Source organism: Equus caballus, chromosome 4, assembly GCF_041296265.1.
Source record: "Equus caballus isolate H_3958 breed thoroughbred chromosome 4, TB-T2T, whole genome shotgun sequence".
Classification (NCBI taxonomy): domain Eukaryota; kingdom Metazoa; phylum Chordata; class Mammalia; order Perissodactyla; family Equidae; genus Equus; species Equus caballus.
This window is the reverse complement of record NC_091687.1, coordinates 35,650,509-35,663,489: the sequence shown is the minus strand read 5'-3', so window position 1 is coordinate 35,663,489 and position 12,981 is coordinate 35,650,509. Positions and strand designations below refer to the sequence as shown.

The 12,981-nt window shown below is 38.2% G+C and overlaps 1 protein-coding gene across 8 annotated transcripts in view; it reads right to left on the bottom strand.

The window, feature by feature from the left end:
• The window catches only part of DMTF1 (cyclin D binding myb like transcription factor 1), a 45,150-nt gene that overhangs the window by 1,464 nt on the left and 30,705 nt on the right, over positions 1-12,981 (bottom strand). For all 8 annotated transcript variants that reach the window (XM_001488523.6, XM_014739056.3, XM_070265579.1 and 5 more), the window contains 7 exons: positions 10,736-10,964; positions 9,411-9,562; positions 7,590-7,799; positions 4,581-4,666; positions 2,033-2,188; positions 1,088-1,468; positions 107-254 (listed from right to left, as the gene is read on the bottom strand). In XM_001488523.6, coding sequence (XP_001488573.1) covers positions 107-254; positions 1,088-1,468; positions 2,033-2,188; positions 4,581-4,666; positions 7,590-7,799; positions 9,411-9,562; positions 10,736-10,964 — 1,362 coding nt within the window. The remainder of the gene's footprint in view (positions 1-106; positions 255-1,087; positions 1,469-2,032; positions 2,189-4,580; positions 4,667-7,589; positions 7,800-9,410; positions 9,563-10,735; positions 10,965-12,981) is intronic.

Genomic DNA, 12,981 nt, shown 5'->3' with positions numbered 1-12,981 from the left:
TTATCTTTATTATAGGATCAAGAAAAACTAGAATAACTGAATTAAAAGTCTGCCTGGTTTTCCCCTTAAAATTTATCAGGCACATGATGGAGTTGTATTACAGTACCTGTTAGTGTTGTCAAAGGCAAGACAGATTCAGTCTCTATCACATCAGATGCCTGGATAAAGCCATGTGGTGAAGGAACGATAAGTATCGTTTCATCATCAATTGTTGTTTGATCAACTCGTTCTTCTATGGTAGGAGATTCTAAATCCTAAATAATAATTAAAAAGAGAGATTCTAACTCATATTCCTCATTAGTTTTCCTTAAGATCACAAACATGTTAATATTTGAAAGTTAAATCCTTTCAAACCTAATCTCATTTTAAAATTAGACTATAAAGGGGCTGGCCCCATAGCATAGTGGTTGAGTTCAGCATGCTCCGCTTGGGTGGCCTGGGTTCATGAGTTCAGATCCCAGGCACGGACCTACACCACTCATCAGGTGTGCTGTGGCAGTGACCCACATAGAGGAAGACTGGCACAGATGTTAGAGCTAATCTTTCTCAAGCAAAAAAAAAAAGGAAGATTGGCAGCAGATGTTAGCTCAGGGCCAATCCTCCTCAGCTTTTAAAAGAAAAAAAAATATGAACGTTAAGGTCTTAAAATGGACAAAATAATAACCTCATACTCCAACGTACTAAATATTAACAAAAAAAGAACTTAAAAGTATCAATTCAGTTATAGGTCCCCTGAATATAGGAGAAACAACACTGTTATGCTATGGGGTGATGTTCCTAAGCTGAATCACAAAGATCTACTAACCACCCTCAGGAAAATGCTTCCATGGGTTCCAACAAACATTTTTGAATCTACTGGAAGTGAAGAGGGAAAGGTTTTAGTGAGAAACCAGGGTAAGACAGAGCAACACTGCTGGTTGACTGATACTTGTGAGGTCACAGGCAGGGGTTTGCACTTTGTTTGTCTAAAGAAAAGAGGAAGGTACTGGAGGATATCCCCCCATAAATTATTTCTAGGCTCTCTCCAAACTTCAGATTTGAGTTCAAGGCAAGAACTTCTTAGGCTGTTCCCTTAAGTGCAACTTACCTCAGTAACGTAAGCCCGGGCTAAATGAGAGGGTGATTCCTCCTCTTGTTTAAGGTTGGTGTCAGAGATTTCTTCCTCTGTTCTGACCATAACACTATTCATCAGTTCTGTGCTACTTTGGTCACTGAATTTGGATACGTGAGCATCATTAAATGATGGCTCTACAGTCATCTTAGGCTGATGAATTTCATCTGGGAAAGTGTCTGCTTCTAGGGCATCTGGAGGCTCAGGAAAATCAGATGAGTGAATATCATTATCTACAGCCAGTTCTGCTTGGGATATGGAAGAACTGATGTCCTCTGTGGCAACAGTTTGAATGATGACTCTTGGTGTGTGACACTGCACTGTGACGTTGTCACTTGTGTTCAACAAATGTTCCGGCTGTAAAGTGTTAAAGAAAATGATCAGTGGCAAAATGAAAAAGTACCTACCAGACTTAAGTTATAGGCAACAAATGACATTTATAAGTGGTATCCTAGTGACCCCCCTCCCACACTCTCACCTCTGGAACTACAGTGTGCTTATGACTATTTTTCTAGAACCCCTGTTCTTTACCAAATGAGGCTTTTGCTCTACTAATGTCCCTATTCCCCTTAATGTAAGTCCACCTCATGTAAGGAGACAGAAAGGATATACCCCAGTGAAGGCACAGTGATGGTATAAAATATTGCCCCTGGGACAACAGCAGTAGGAATTGTTTAAATAAATGTTCTCCATTAGTTTTGGTTAATATTTTGTATCAACTAATCCTGGTCCCTAACATGCACACAAATACTTGAACTGAGCTCAAAACTGATTTTTACCCCTAGAGATACTGTTATTGAAGACCCACAGGTTGTATTAAAAACTAGAAAAACATCCTGTTATTTCTGGTGACACTTATCATTTAGTCAGTCTTCTCTACGGGAACTAGAAAAATCAAGCAATTTATGTCAGGTGACGTACGGATAAAGCATGAACAATGATCTGTTCAGGAGAAGCAGGAGCAGCAGCTGTCAGGGTTACTGTGGGACTAGCAGTCAGAGTTAGGGGAAGGCCTTGGCTTGAGCTTGTTTGAAGTAGGTAGGTGCCTGGAGTGCCAGTGGGCTGTAAATGGAAAGACTAAAGAAAAAAGAAAACTAAGATCAGCACAGGTGCAACAGACTACTGACGATGCAGATTTACTAGTATCCATTAAGTCTAGCTTTACATCCAAAATGGGAACATTAATTTACTAGCCACAAATGTACTTACCAATTGTGAAGGTACAAACAAGTAATAAAATGAAGGGTATAATCTTGACTATTAATTGTTGTAAGTCATTACATGGCCTGGAGGTTTGACAGGCAAAGCCTTTATCTTGTTCTTCACTCCTGGATATTTCTGTGGTCTGGTCTTAGCTTTTTGTTTCATGGCACCAAGACACAGTCACGTAAGCCACTGTTTCCAGTGCAGTAACTCAGCACACCCAATCTTCCCTCTTTATTCTTTTTCTGTGGCATGTAAAAACTGGCAGTCTCCCAGTTTGGGAAAAAGCTTCAGATTTTTGAAAAGGCACTATAGCAGTGTTTACTTACTTGAACAGATATTTTTCATAATATGATTTTAGGAAATATTTTTTATATTAAGGAGAAATGTACAGAAATAGCAATTAGTGTTCTGCTAAAAGAAAAAGAAAATTCCTATGTGAAAAGCTGGTTAAATGATTTCATGATAATAAGCTTCTACATAATAATTTGTTTGGTTGATCCTAATGCCCTCAAGGAAAAGTATTTGCACTTAGAGCTGGAGGTTAGTCACATACGTAGCCTGTTCTTTAGTCCGACGTGGTCCTGTGGACTTCAGCCAGAGCAGCTCTCCTGGATACCCACTCACTGAATCTCGGTTTCCTTCTTGCTGAAGTGGGGATAATAACTACCTCTCATGGAGAGTTGTGAGGATCAGAAATGATTACTACGGGGCCTGGCACACAGTGGAAACTCAATTTCTTTCCTTCCTCTCCATAACAGTGAAAGCTGATCATTTTCCTAGGGGTTGTATTTATTAATCACATATGGTCAGGCAATATAGTAAATACTTTATATGTAGATATATGTATTTTATTTAATATACCTAAATACGTTTAATGCTCTTAGTTTTGAAGCTGAGGCACTATTATCATCCTCTTAGTAAATCAGAAATCTAAATATTTGATTGTGACCCCATAAATAAAAGCCTGAACACATACCCCAAATATATGTGTATGTATTGTTATTTGGCCGGGGGGCGGGGTGGGAGGTAGAGGGGGAAAAAAAGTAAAATCAAGTTTTTTTCTTCCTGTGACAAATGGTCATCTTATATATGCCTATTCTGGAGACCACTGGGTTAGGAAACGGAGGCTCAGATTAAGTAAGCTGCTGGCAGAAGTTCCAAAGAGAACCTTTTGTTATTCTGACCATCCTCGTGAGAATGGCTGTGGAGAGGATAAATAAACTCTTGTACTAATGCCCCTTAGGTTCTTCACAGCAAATAAATCTTGACGTAATTTAAATAAAAACCTACTGTACACTTTCTTCACGAAAAATGAGGTAATTCTGGGTTTACCTATTTTAGAAAGCCGGGCAAGAACTGGAACTTTAAAAAAAAATTTCCATCACCCCCAAAAGAAACCCCATTTAGGTTAGCAGTTATGCCCCATTTCTCCCCAAAACCTCTTAGCATAAACCACTAATCTACTTGCTGTCTCTACAGAGTTGGACATTTCAAATAAATGAGAGTCACACACTATATGGTATTTTGTGTTTAGGTTCTTTCACTTAGCATAATATTTCAAGGTCATAGCGTGTATTAGTACCGTGTTCCTTTTTACTGCCAAATAATCGTTTGTATAGCTACAGCACATTTTATTTACCCATTTATCAGTGGATGGACGATTGAGTTGTTTCCACACTTTTGGGTTATTATGAAATGAGTATTCATGTACAAGTTTTTACGTGGACATATATTTTCATTTCTCTTAGGTATACCTGGGATTAGAATTGGTGGGCCAAATGGCAACTATATATGTTTAACCTTTTTAGGAACTGTAAGATTTTTTTCCAAAGTGGCTACACCATGTAGGACTGGAGTAGTGCAGGAGCCAGTGCAGTGTTTACTGAAAGAATGTTGTTAAATAATTCATTCCACAAACCTTTTCTCAAATAACCAATATGAACTTTTTGGTTATTTATTTGTTTATGACTCAATACAAACCCACAGTATGTACTCTACTCGTTAGCACTATCATTTCCATATATAAAAAGAGCTTATTATTGGTTTATATACGGATGAAGAAAAAAGACTAAAAGTGATTGTAAAAGCCTAAGTTTGATTTATATTGTTTTTTAAACGTGTCAAAATCATGGACATAGTTGCACTTAATGCCAGTTATTTTTTTTATATTTCATTTACTTATATAACATTTCTAAAACTGATACCAACTGATCTTTCTTATGCATAAAAAGGGCCAATATCTACTTTGTGAAGTATTACTCACTGGAAGAATCTCAAACGTCTGTAGTGTTCCACTGTTTAGTGTTATTGTTTCTGAGTCAACAGTAGCAGCAGGAGAGTCTGTTGAAGCTGTGGTAAGAACAAGGACAATAAAAAATAAAATACTTTATAAATTTCCCTCGTGTACTCAATTATTATGAAAGCAATCTCATATTGAATAATTTGCCTAGAAACCTAAAGTCATTTAAATTTCTTATGAGATAAGAAATCTAATGGATTTGTCTGGGTTGGCACAGATCAGGGGTTAGCAAACTATGGCTCACAGCCAAATCCAGCCCACTACCAGTTTTTGTAAATAAAGTGTTATAGAAACACAGCCACGCTTGTTTGTTCATGTATTTTCTATGGTTGCTTTTGCACTATAAGAGCACAGGTGAGAAGCTGTGACAGAGACAATATTTGTTAACCTCTGGTACAGATCATAAAGTATTTCTAATATTAGGAAGTAAGAAGAATAAACTAAGGCTAACCTGCAGAGATAGAAGCTTGGTAAAAAATAACTTTTCCTGGACATTCTACAGTTTAGATATCTGGAATGGCAGTCCCAGAACACTAGGCTTCAATTCTAGTGACATCACTTCCTAGCAATGTAAAGCTGGGCAAATAACATACTTTAACCCAAACTAATGTTCAGAGACGTTATCTGTCCTGCCTATCCCATATAATTGTTGTGAGGATCAAAAACATGAGATAAATATAAGCTACAATTATTTCAGGAGACCACGACGGAAGACTGAACACCACTTCAGACATGAGATTGCAGAATCTTTACAGGGATGTCAGCTGAGGCTCAGACTTGATTAGTGTCTGCAAAGGTTATATGAAACTAAGACTAACTAGAAGAAATGTGATCTCTTTTGTTTTCGGTCACACCTGTAAGTAAATGAGTGTGAAAAATGATTCAGAATTGATTTTTAATGTGTAGTGTTTGTTAGTTTATTATATTCCGTCTATAACTTCTCAGTTTGAAAGAAATGTGACACCTTTAACTAAAGAAATGCACTTCATTCATGTTATTTCTCTTACTAGTTGATGGATTCTTAAGATCATACCTGGAATAATTTGAAGTGATTCCAGACAAATACCCTAAATCAAGGGTAAATAAACTATGGCTGGGGTCAAAATGTGGCTCAAGGATAAGAATGGTTTTTACAATTTTAAAATTGTTTAAAAACAAAACGGGAAATTCCACAGAGACCTATGTGGCCTGCAAAGCATCTAACATACTCATATTTACTGCTCTGGCACTCAAGTTTGCCAATCCCTGACCCCTAACCTAAAGAAAAAAACAATCATGAGATTTTAGCCTGAATGCCAAGAATAATGGGTGTGTTGTAAAACTCTTAACTATACTCACATTTCTTGCTGGAAAAAATAAAATTATTCTAAATACTTTTAAAAAGCCATACTGTGAATGAATATTAAGGTACTATTTATAAAGTGTTTGCTGTTTTCCCAGTAAGTGTCATCAACCCAATAGCCAGGGAAAGTTGTAACAGTCTCCGTGCACAGCTGACACATAGCCAATAGTAGTTCTCTTACGGTACTCTAGTAATTGTAGTTGCTCTGCACTTTTCAAGACTATAAAATAAAACAAGCAAGGCCAAAGAAAAGAAATTCTTCATGCTTTATTATACTGGTAGAAAGCCAAAGCAAATAACCAAACTTAAAATAGAACTTTTAAGAATAAGATAGGCATGACTGGTTTAAAATATCTCTAAAGAAACCTTGAGGGCTAGACTCATGGCCAAATGACTAAGTTCGTGTGCTCTGCTTCGGTGGCCCAGGGTGTCACCGGTTTGGATCCTGGGGCGGACTTAGCACTGCTCATCAGGCCATGCTGAGGCGGCATAGTAGAACCAGAGGGACATACAATAGAAGTATACAACTGTACTGGGGAGCTTTGAGAAGAAGAAAAAGAAGAAGATGAAAAAATAGATTGGCAACGGATGTTAGCTCAGGTGCCAATCTTTAAAAGAAAAAAAAAAAAAAGAAAGAGACCTTGACAGTCATTGCATATTACAGATATATAGTGTTAACAGCACCAGTAGGTGGCCCAGTGATTCTCAAACAGAAGATCATAGGGTACACTTCAGAACCTGTAGGGTGTTTTTATTTGTCCTAATGACTGAAAAGCACTACTGGCATTTTGTGCGTGAGGTCAAGGGACACTGAGCATCCTGCAGTGTGTAAGACAGCCCTGCCAACAAAGAATTGTCCCCCACAAAATGCCAATAATCCCCTGGTTGAGAATAATACACAGTGATTGCTATACTCTTGGCAATGACCTTTCCATAGGCAAATAGCATTATGTAGGGAAAAAAAGATGGAGGTAACAGTAAGTGAAGCATAATATGGTTCTGAGAATTTTATTCTTATTCCTTTTCTGTCACTCTGTAATGGAAAGAGAAGTAGAATGATCAACTTGGCTTACATCTTATGAAATAAATTTCCCCTCTCTGTAACAATTGCTGAGTCCTTGTATCTCATTTAGCACAAAAAAATGCCAGAGGCTAGGGAAAAGAGAGGGGTAAACACAACAGTTCCCATAGGGAACTGGCTCTTTACTCCCGTAAGAAAATCTTTTTCAACCTCACCAAACCCATTTCTTTCACATACCACTTCAAATCCATTCCCAATTTGTGTCTCTTCTGGCGAATTACTACAAAGGATGTGCCATCTTATGACCTCTACTTCCTTGCTCAAATGACTATATTTTACATAGTTTTCTATTAATCATTAATTCCTTATAACATCTAGAAAGTAAGACGATTTAAAACTTTTTAATGGCTGGGCAGTTATTGGTCCTTCTGTCACACATTCTATCCTTTGTGCAAATATTAAGCTAATTAACATAAAATGCCTTAGATCTCCTTTAATCTTTCAACTTGGATAAATTTCTATCAACATTCTAGAAGACCAAAAGGTGTCAGAGCCATTAACCAAATAATGTAGGTCAAATAGCAAGGAGTCTTGAGGTTCAAACACTTACAGACATGGGTGATCTGGACCGGAATCTGTAAGGCTGTCATGGGGCTTGAAGAGATGGCTGTATTGTCTTCCAAGCGGGCAACTCTGATCTGAACATGCTGTACGCTGGAATTGGAATTACTGTTTGGAAGTCCAGATCCTGATTTATTCTCCAAAAGCGTTGGGTTGTTTTTTTGATTCTCGTGTAACTGTTTAAGACCTTTTATTAAGACTGAAGGGAGATGGGTAGACAAAAAGAACATTGATTCTCTCCGACAGACCACCATCTAAGCAGCAAGGGAGGTGGAGGGGGAGGGTAGGGAGGGAAAGTATTTGGAATAAATAATTGTATACTGGATGTGCGATCTTACCAAAATAATAATCAAAATATTTTAAAACTACAATCTGTCCAGAAATTTTTGGGAACATTATCCATCACAACAGATTTAAAAATTCATAACATAGTACTATTCTTGCCATCTAAGAGACATTTAAAAAATAGCTATTGTGAGGAACATGGAAATAAGACATTTTCTATATCCTAGGGCTTCTTGATAAAATTCTCACTATTTAGGAAGAATATTAGTAATGCTAATGGCCGGCCCGATGGCCGAGTGGTTGAATTTGTGCACTCTGCTTTGGTGGCCCAGGGTTTGCCGGTTTGGATCCTGGGTGCAGACATGGCACCACTCATCAGGCCATGCTGAGGCGGTGTCCCACACAGCTCAACCAGAGGCACTCACAACTAGAATATACAACTATGTACTGGGGAGCTCTGAGGAGAAGAAAAAAAAAAAAAGATTGGCAAGAGTTGTTAGCGCAGGTGCCAATCTTAAAAAAAAAAAAAGAAAAGTAATGCTAAGTAGCCTATTTTCATTTTTAAATGAATAGTGTACTCCAACCCCCCTCTCCCCCCACCAAGACTTGAGCACTTGACTGTTTTAGCCACAGCAAGAACATAATCAGTGGGTGGGAGTCTAACTCACGACTCCAGAGTAGCAGCTGACCTTTTCTGAACAGTAATATGCAACCACTTTGAGTTCCTGTTCATGAAAGCCAACTCTAGACTTGCCCTCCTCCATTAGTCATGATAAACTACATCTGTCAGGTGATGCTGCAGTCTGGTTGGATTCATGCTACATTAGTATCCATTCATTTGTCTGGTTTTAATATCAGATTTATAAATCTATAATTGGGTGTTTAATTAAAAAAAAAATCACATTTTCATCAAGCCCAAGTTCCTCAGCATTTAATCTTCCTTTGGAAAAATGGGGGAATGAATTCGATTAGCTAAATTAAACAGACTGTCCAACTTAGTTTTAGTGCCTAAGCGCAAAGTAGGCAATGAAGTAAAAAGTGGGCTATGCCTCACTTTTAAGCAAACCCAACTTAAAATCTAGATTTACATAACAAATGAAATTAGAAATTTACAGAGCCTTTGTTCTAAAAAAAATCAACCCGAATTTATCTAAATAACAAATCTAGTTAAGATTTTGAGATTATTCAACTCATAAAAGTTGATTTAAACTTAAGTTTTCAGAAATAAATCATGGTACACAATGAAAATATATATGTAAAATTTATTTCCTCTTCATAGTTTATGTGAGAGAACAAGAATGTATGCAAATGTCTATGTTTTCATCTTAGGTGCTTTAAGAATTACAAATCACATAAACTTCTCAAGGGAAGAAAAGACAAGTATCCAAAGAAATAGGGCAGTTTAAGCGAATATCTACTGTGATTCATATTTCCTTAGCTGAGGCAAAGAAGTTCTAACCTCCAACTCAGAAGGAGTAAATATGATAAGACAAGGGAAGGACTTAAGAAGCAAATAATACATTACCAGGGAACGAAACATCCTTATGGTTTGCAATTTGCCTTTTGATGGTCCACCATTTACTTCGAAGCCACTGTGGTGAACGGACACTGCTCCATCCCTCCGCTAATAGATCCCAGTTTATGTCATTTTCATCAGCTACATCAAGCTCTGCTATCCTACAGGTTACAAATAAGCATGTGTTAGATGTTAATTTATTTCTCCATAAGAATGTTCCTCTGACTACACGTGATGGCACTGGCAATAAAGGGAATGGCAGGTTATGTCATTGAAAGGATTCCAGGAGTGCAGACCTGCATCCAGAGCTAAGAGCTATGAGATATCGCCAGCAATAGCCTTTCGTAAACGGTCAGAACCACATGAAGCACTGTGAAGGAAAGGGAGTAGCTACAGGTTAGTATAGGATAAGAACAGGTTTAGTTGTAAAGTATTCTGCAATGTTTTATAGTGTAATATACTAAGTTATTTCCTGGAGCTTTTCTGTTTTTAAAGTGAACAAAAATGTCTAGAAATAAGCTACTCATAAACATGACTAGTTGAAAAAAAAAAAACTAAAAACAAAACCCAAAACAAAATAAAAAGACAGAAACAATAATTCAGCAGCAACCAAAAAAGCACAACCAACACGATAGTACGACCAAATTTGGGGTTTTAATAGTCTATTCATTTTCTAGCTTTAACAGTCATGAGGATTTTGATTTTCAGTAGGGAACAGCAACAATGACAGCTTTTATTACTTCAGTGTCTCAAATGTTTTCTTGCCGGTATTTTTGCCCATTTGAGTCACTCAGACTTAATGGTTAAACCAACTAATTTAAAAAATAAGCTTGGGATTATTTTTTTAAGGCTATGTTTGGATATGGATGAAATGGAAGTGTCTGATTTGGTCCAGTTTGAAGGTGTGGGGTAACTGGACTAGACTCTCTTCTCGGCAATCTTAGCACAGTATTAAAAGATCGAAGGGCATGGAGACTGAACAGCTCTCTTACCCTCACCGTGGTCCTCCTAGGCTAGGACTGAGGCACACTGGTGGGACAGTGGAAAAGCTGCACTGCCGCTGCCTGTGCCGTACCTGTCTGTGGATATAGAAGGGACTCTAGTCTCCACACCTTCAATCTGGTACTTTGCATAAGTACTAAATCCACTAAAGAGGAGCAAACACAAAACAAAAAAGAGCTCAATATGAAATACTTAGGATCTTAAAGAGTGGCTCTATATGGAAAGGATGGTTTTCAGACATTAGGCATCTAGGGAAACCAAAAAAGGAAAATCAATCAAGACATCCACAGCCATTAAGCAGTTTTTGTCATTAAAAGATGTAGGACACAAACCTGAGGATGAGATTGATTTCATCTTCCTTGGTCCACTCAGTACCTCCACTCTGTTTCCAGTTCAGGTAGTTGAGCCATTTAGAACGACACTGCTTTTCTGAGCGGGTACCCACTCGTTCTGCCACAGCTGCCCAAGACACACCCTGTGTGACTATGTCACCTGGCTCAGTGCTGGTCAATTCATGAACCACCTCTGCAAGTCTCTTTTCTTCTTCTTCAGTCCATTTCCCTAAAAGAAGGAAATCATCCAGGCTACTACTGCCACCTTCTCCTTTTTTTGCAAATCAGATTCCCTTCGGTTCCAAGGACTGATAGGAAGTACGCAGTAGTACTAAAAGTATTTCTGAATGACCCTTAGGTGGGAAATTGCATATACCCATAAGACAGTTGCATTTTACTAGCCCATTAAAGTTCTTAGTACAAAAGAAAATACAGAATCCTAATAGAAGTACTGACTGACTCTTTAAGAAAGAAACACTACCCACAACATAACTAGAAAGCATTATGAACTCTCAAGTTATACTAAGTCCTAAGTGGGAAGAGCTTCACTGATGGCTTGATGGACACAGAAACTCAGGCTTTTTTCTTAGTCCCACGTAAGATTCCCTGCTCTGCAGAAGTGCAGTAAGCTCAACAGAGACCATTACTTACAGGAATAAATGATGAGGGAGAAGTGGAATAATACCTATGGCTTCCCCTCATTTTAGTAAAAATAAAACCTAGGTTTATACCATCTCCTTTCCCTACTATCCCAACTCCAAGCTACTGGGATGAAATGTAAGTCTGAAACTGGTACTCACGCATATTTTTTTTTTTCCTGCTTTATCTTCCCCAAATCCCCCCAGTATATAGTTGTATATCTTAGTTGCAGGTCCTTCTAGTTGTGGCATGTGGGACGCTGCCTTAACATGGCCTGACGAGCGGTACCATGTCCGCGCCCAGGATCCGAACCGGTGAAACCCTGGGCCACGGCAGCGGAGTGCTCGAACTTAACCACTCCGCCACGGGGCTGGCCCCTCATGCATATTTTTATTCCAAGTTTTCCTGAACCCATAAACCCAATAATAACATCAAATGTTCCTCTTGGTCTTTTCTTGAGCTTGAGCAGAAAAACAGAAAGGAAAAAAAGAGAACTTTTTACTTCTTCCACTTCTGTTTCCATTTTATTACCAGTAGCTAAAAACTTGTAGAAAATTTCAAAAAAGCTATGTGCCTGCTTCAGGGATTCATTCATTCAACAATATTTACTGAATATCTATTATGTGCTAGGCACAGCTCCGGATACCATGTATTCAAGACAAAGTTCTGCTCTCCTATTTTAGCGTGAGAAGAAAGGAGGAAGAGCTCAAACTGTGCTGTCCCATGGTGTGGTACAAACGAGAGAATCCTGATCAGAAACAACGCAAGGAAAGGAAGCAGGCAGATCAACCCCTCAGGCTGGCAATCAGGGAATGGCACGGTGTTTTTCCAGATTATGCTAACAAAAGCGGTTCTGTACTCACAGCATCTTACGTGAACCTCTGGGGTCCTATCCTAAATCTAAACCTCCCATTCCTGCTTCCTTCATTAAGCTGTCATTCACCACAGCATGACAAGAGTTGGGAGAATTTATATTCTCACTGCCTTGGAGGTAATAGTGCTGGTGGAGCGGTTAAGCAGGAAACACTCCCGAGTCCACTTTAGCAGGGTACGGGGCTGAGGATAGAAAATACATTCTCTGGAAGCTCAAGCTTAACTGGAGAACTATTTTTTTATTGAAAGACTAAGGATAGATGGTGGATCCTTCAGAGAACATTAGAGCTAACAGGGAACTATGAGATCACCTATTCTAACCTCTTCATTCTACAGAGGAAACTGAGGCTCAGAAAGGTTAAGTAAGAATTAGTGGCAGAGCCTAAACACTGTTGGTCACAAAGGTTAGGTTTAACAGTATCATCAGTACATTTGTATACATTAAGAGTTAAATAGGCATTTGTGGTATGGCCTGGGGACTGAAACACCAGTCACAAGTTTTTTCTATGGAAAAATATACTTCGAGTTTGAAAATAAGCAAAATACATAGAAACCTTTGGAATACAGCTTCTTCCTAAATTGGGACCCGCCTGCAACTAAAGTTTTTCATAAAACTTTGATAAGCTATTGTTAATACAGCTAAACAGGTAGATGGGTTTAAATTAAAATTATTTCCTGTATATATGTCTTTAAAATACCTGTATATAAGCCTTAAAAGAAATACTTCCCCAAGT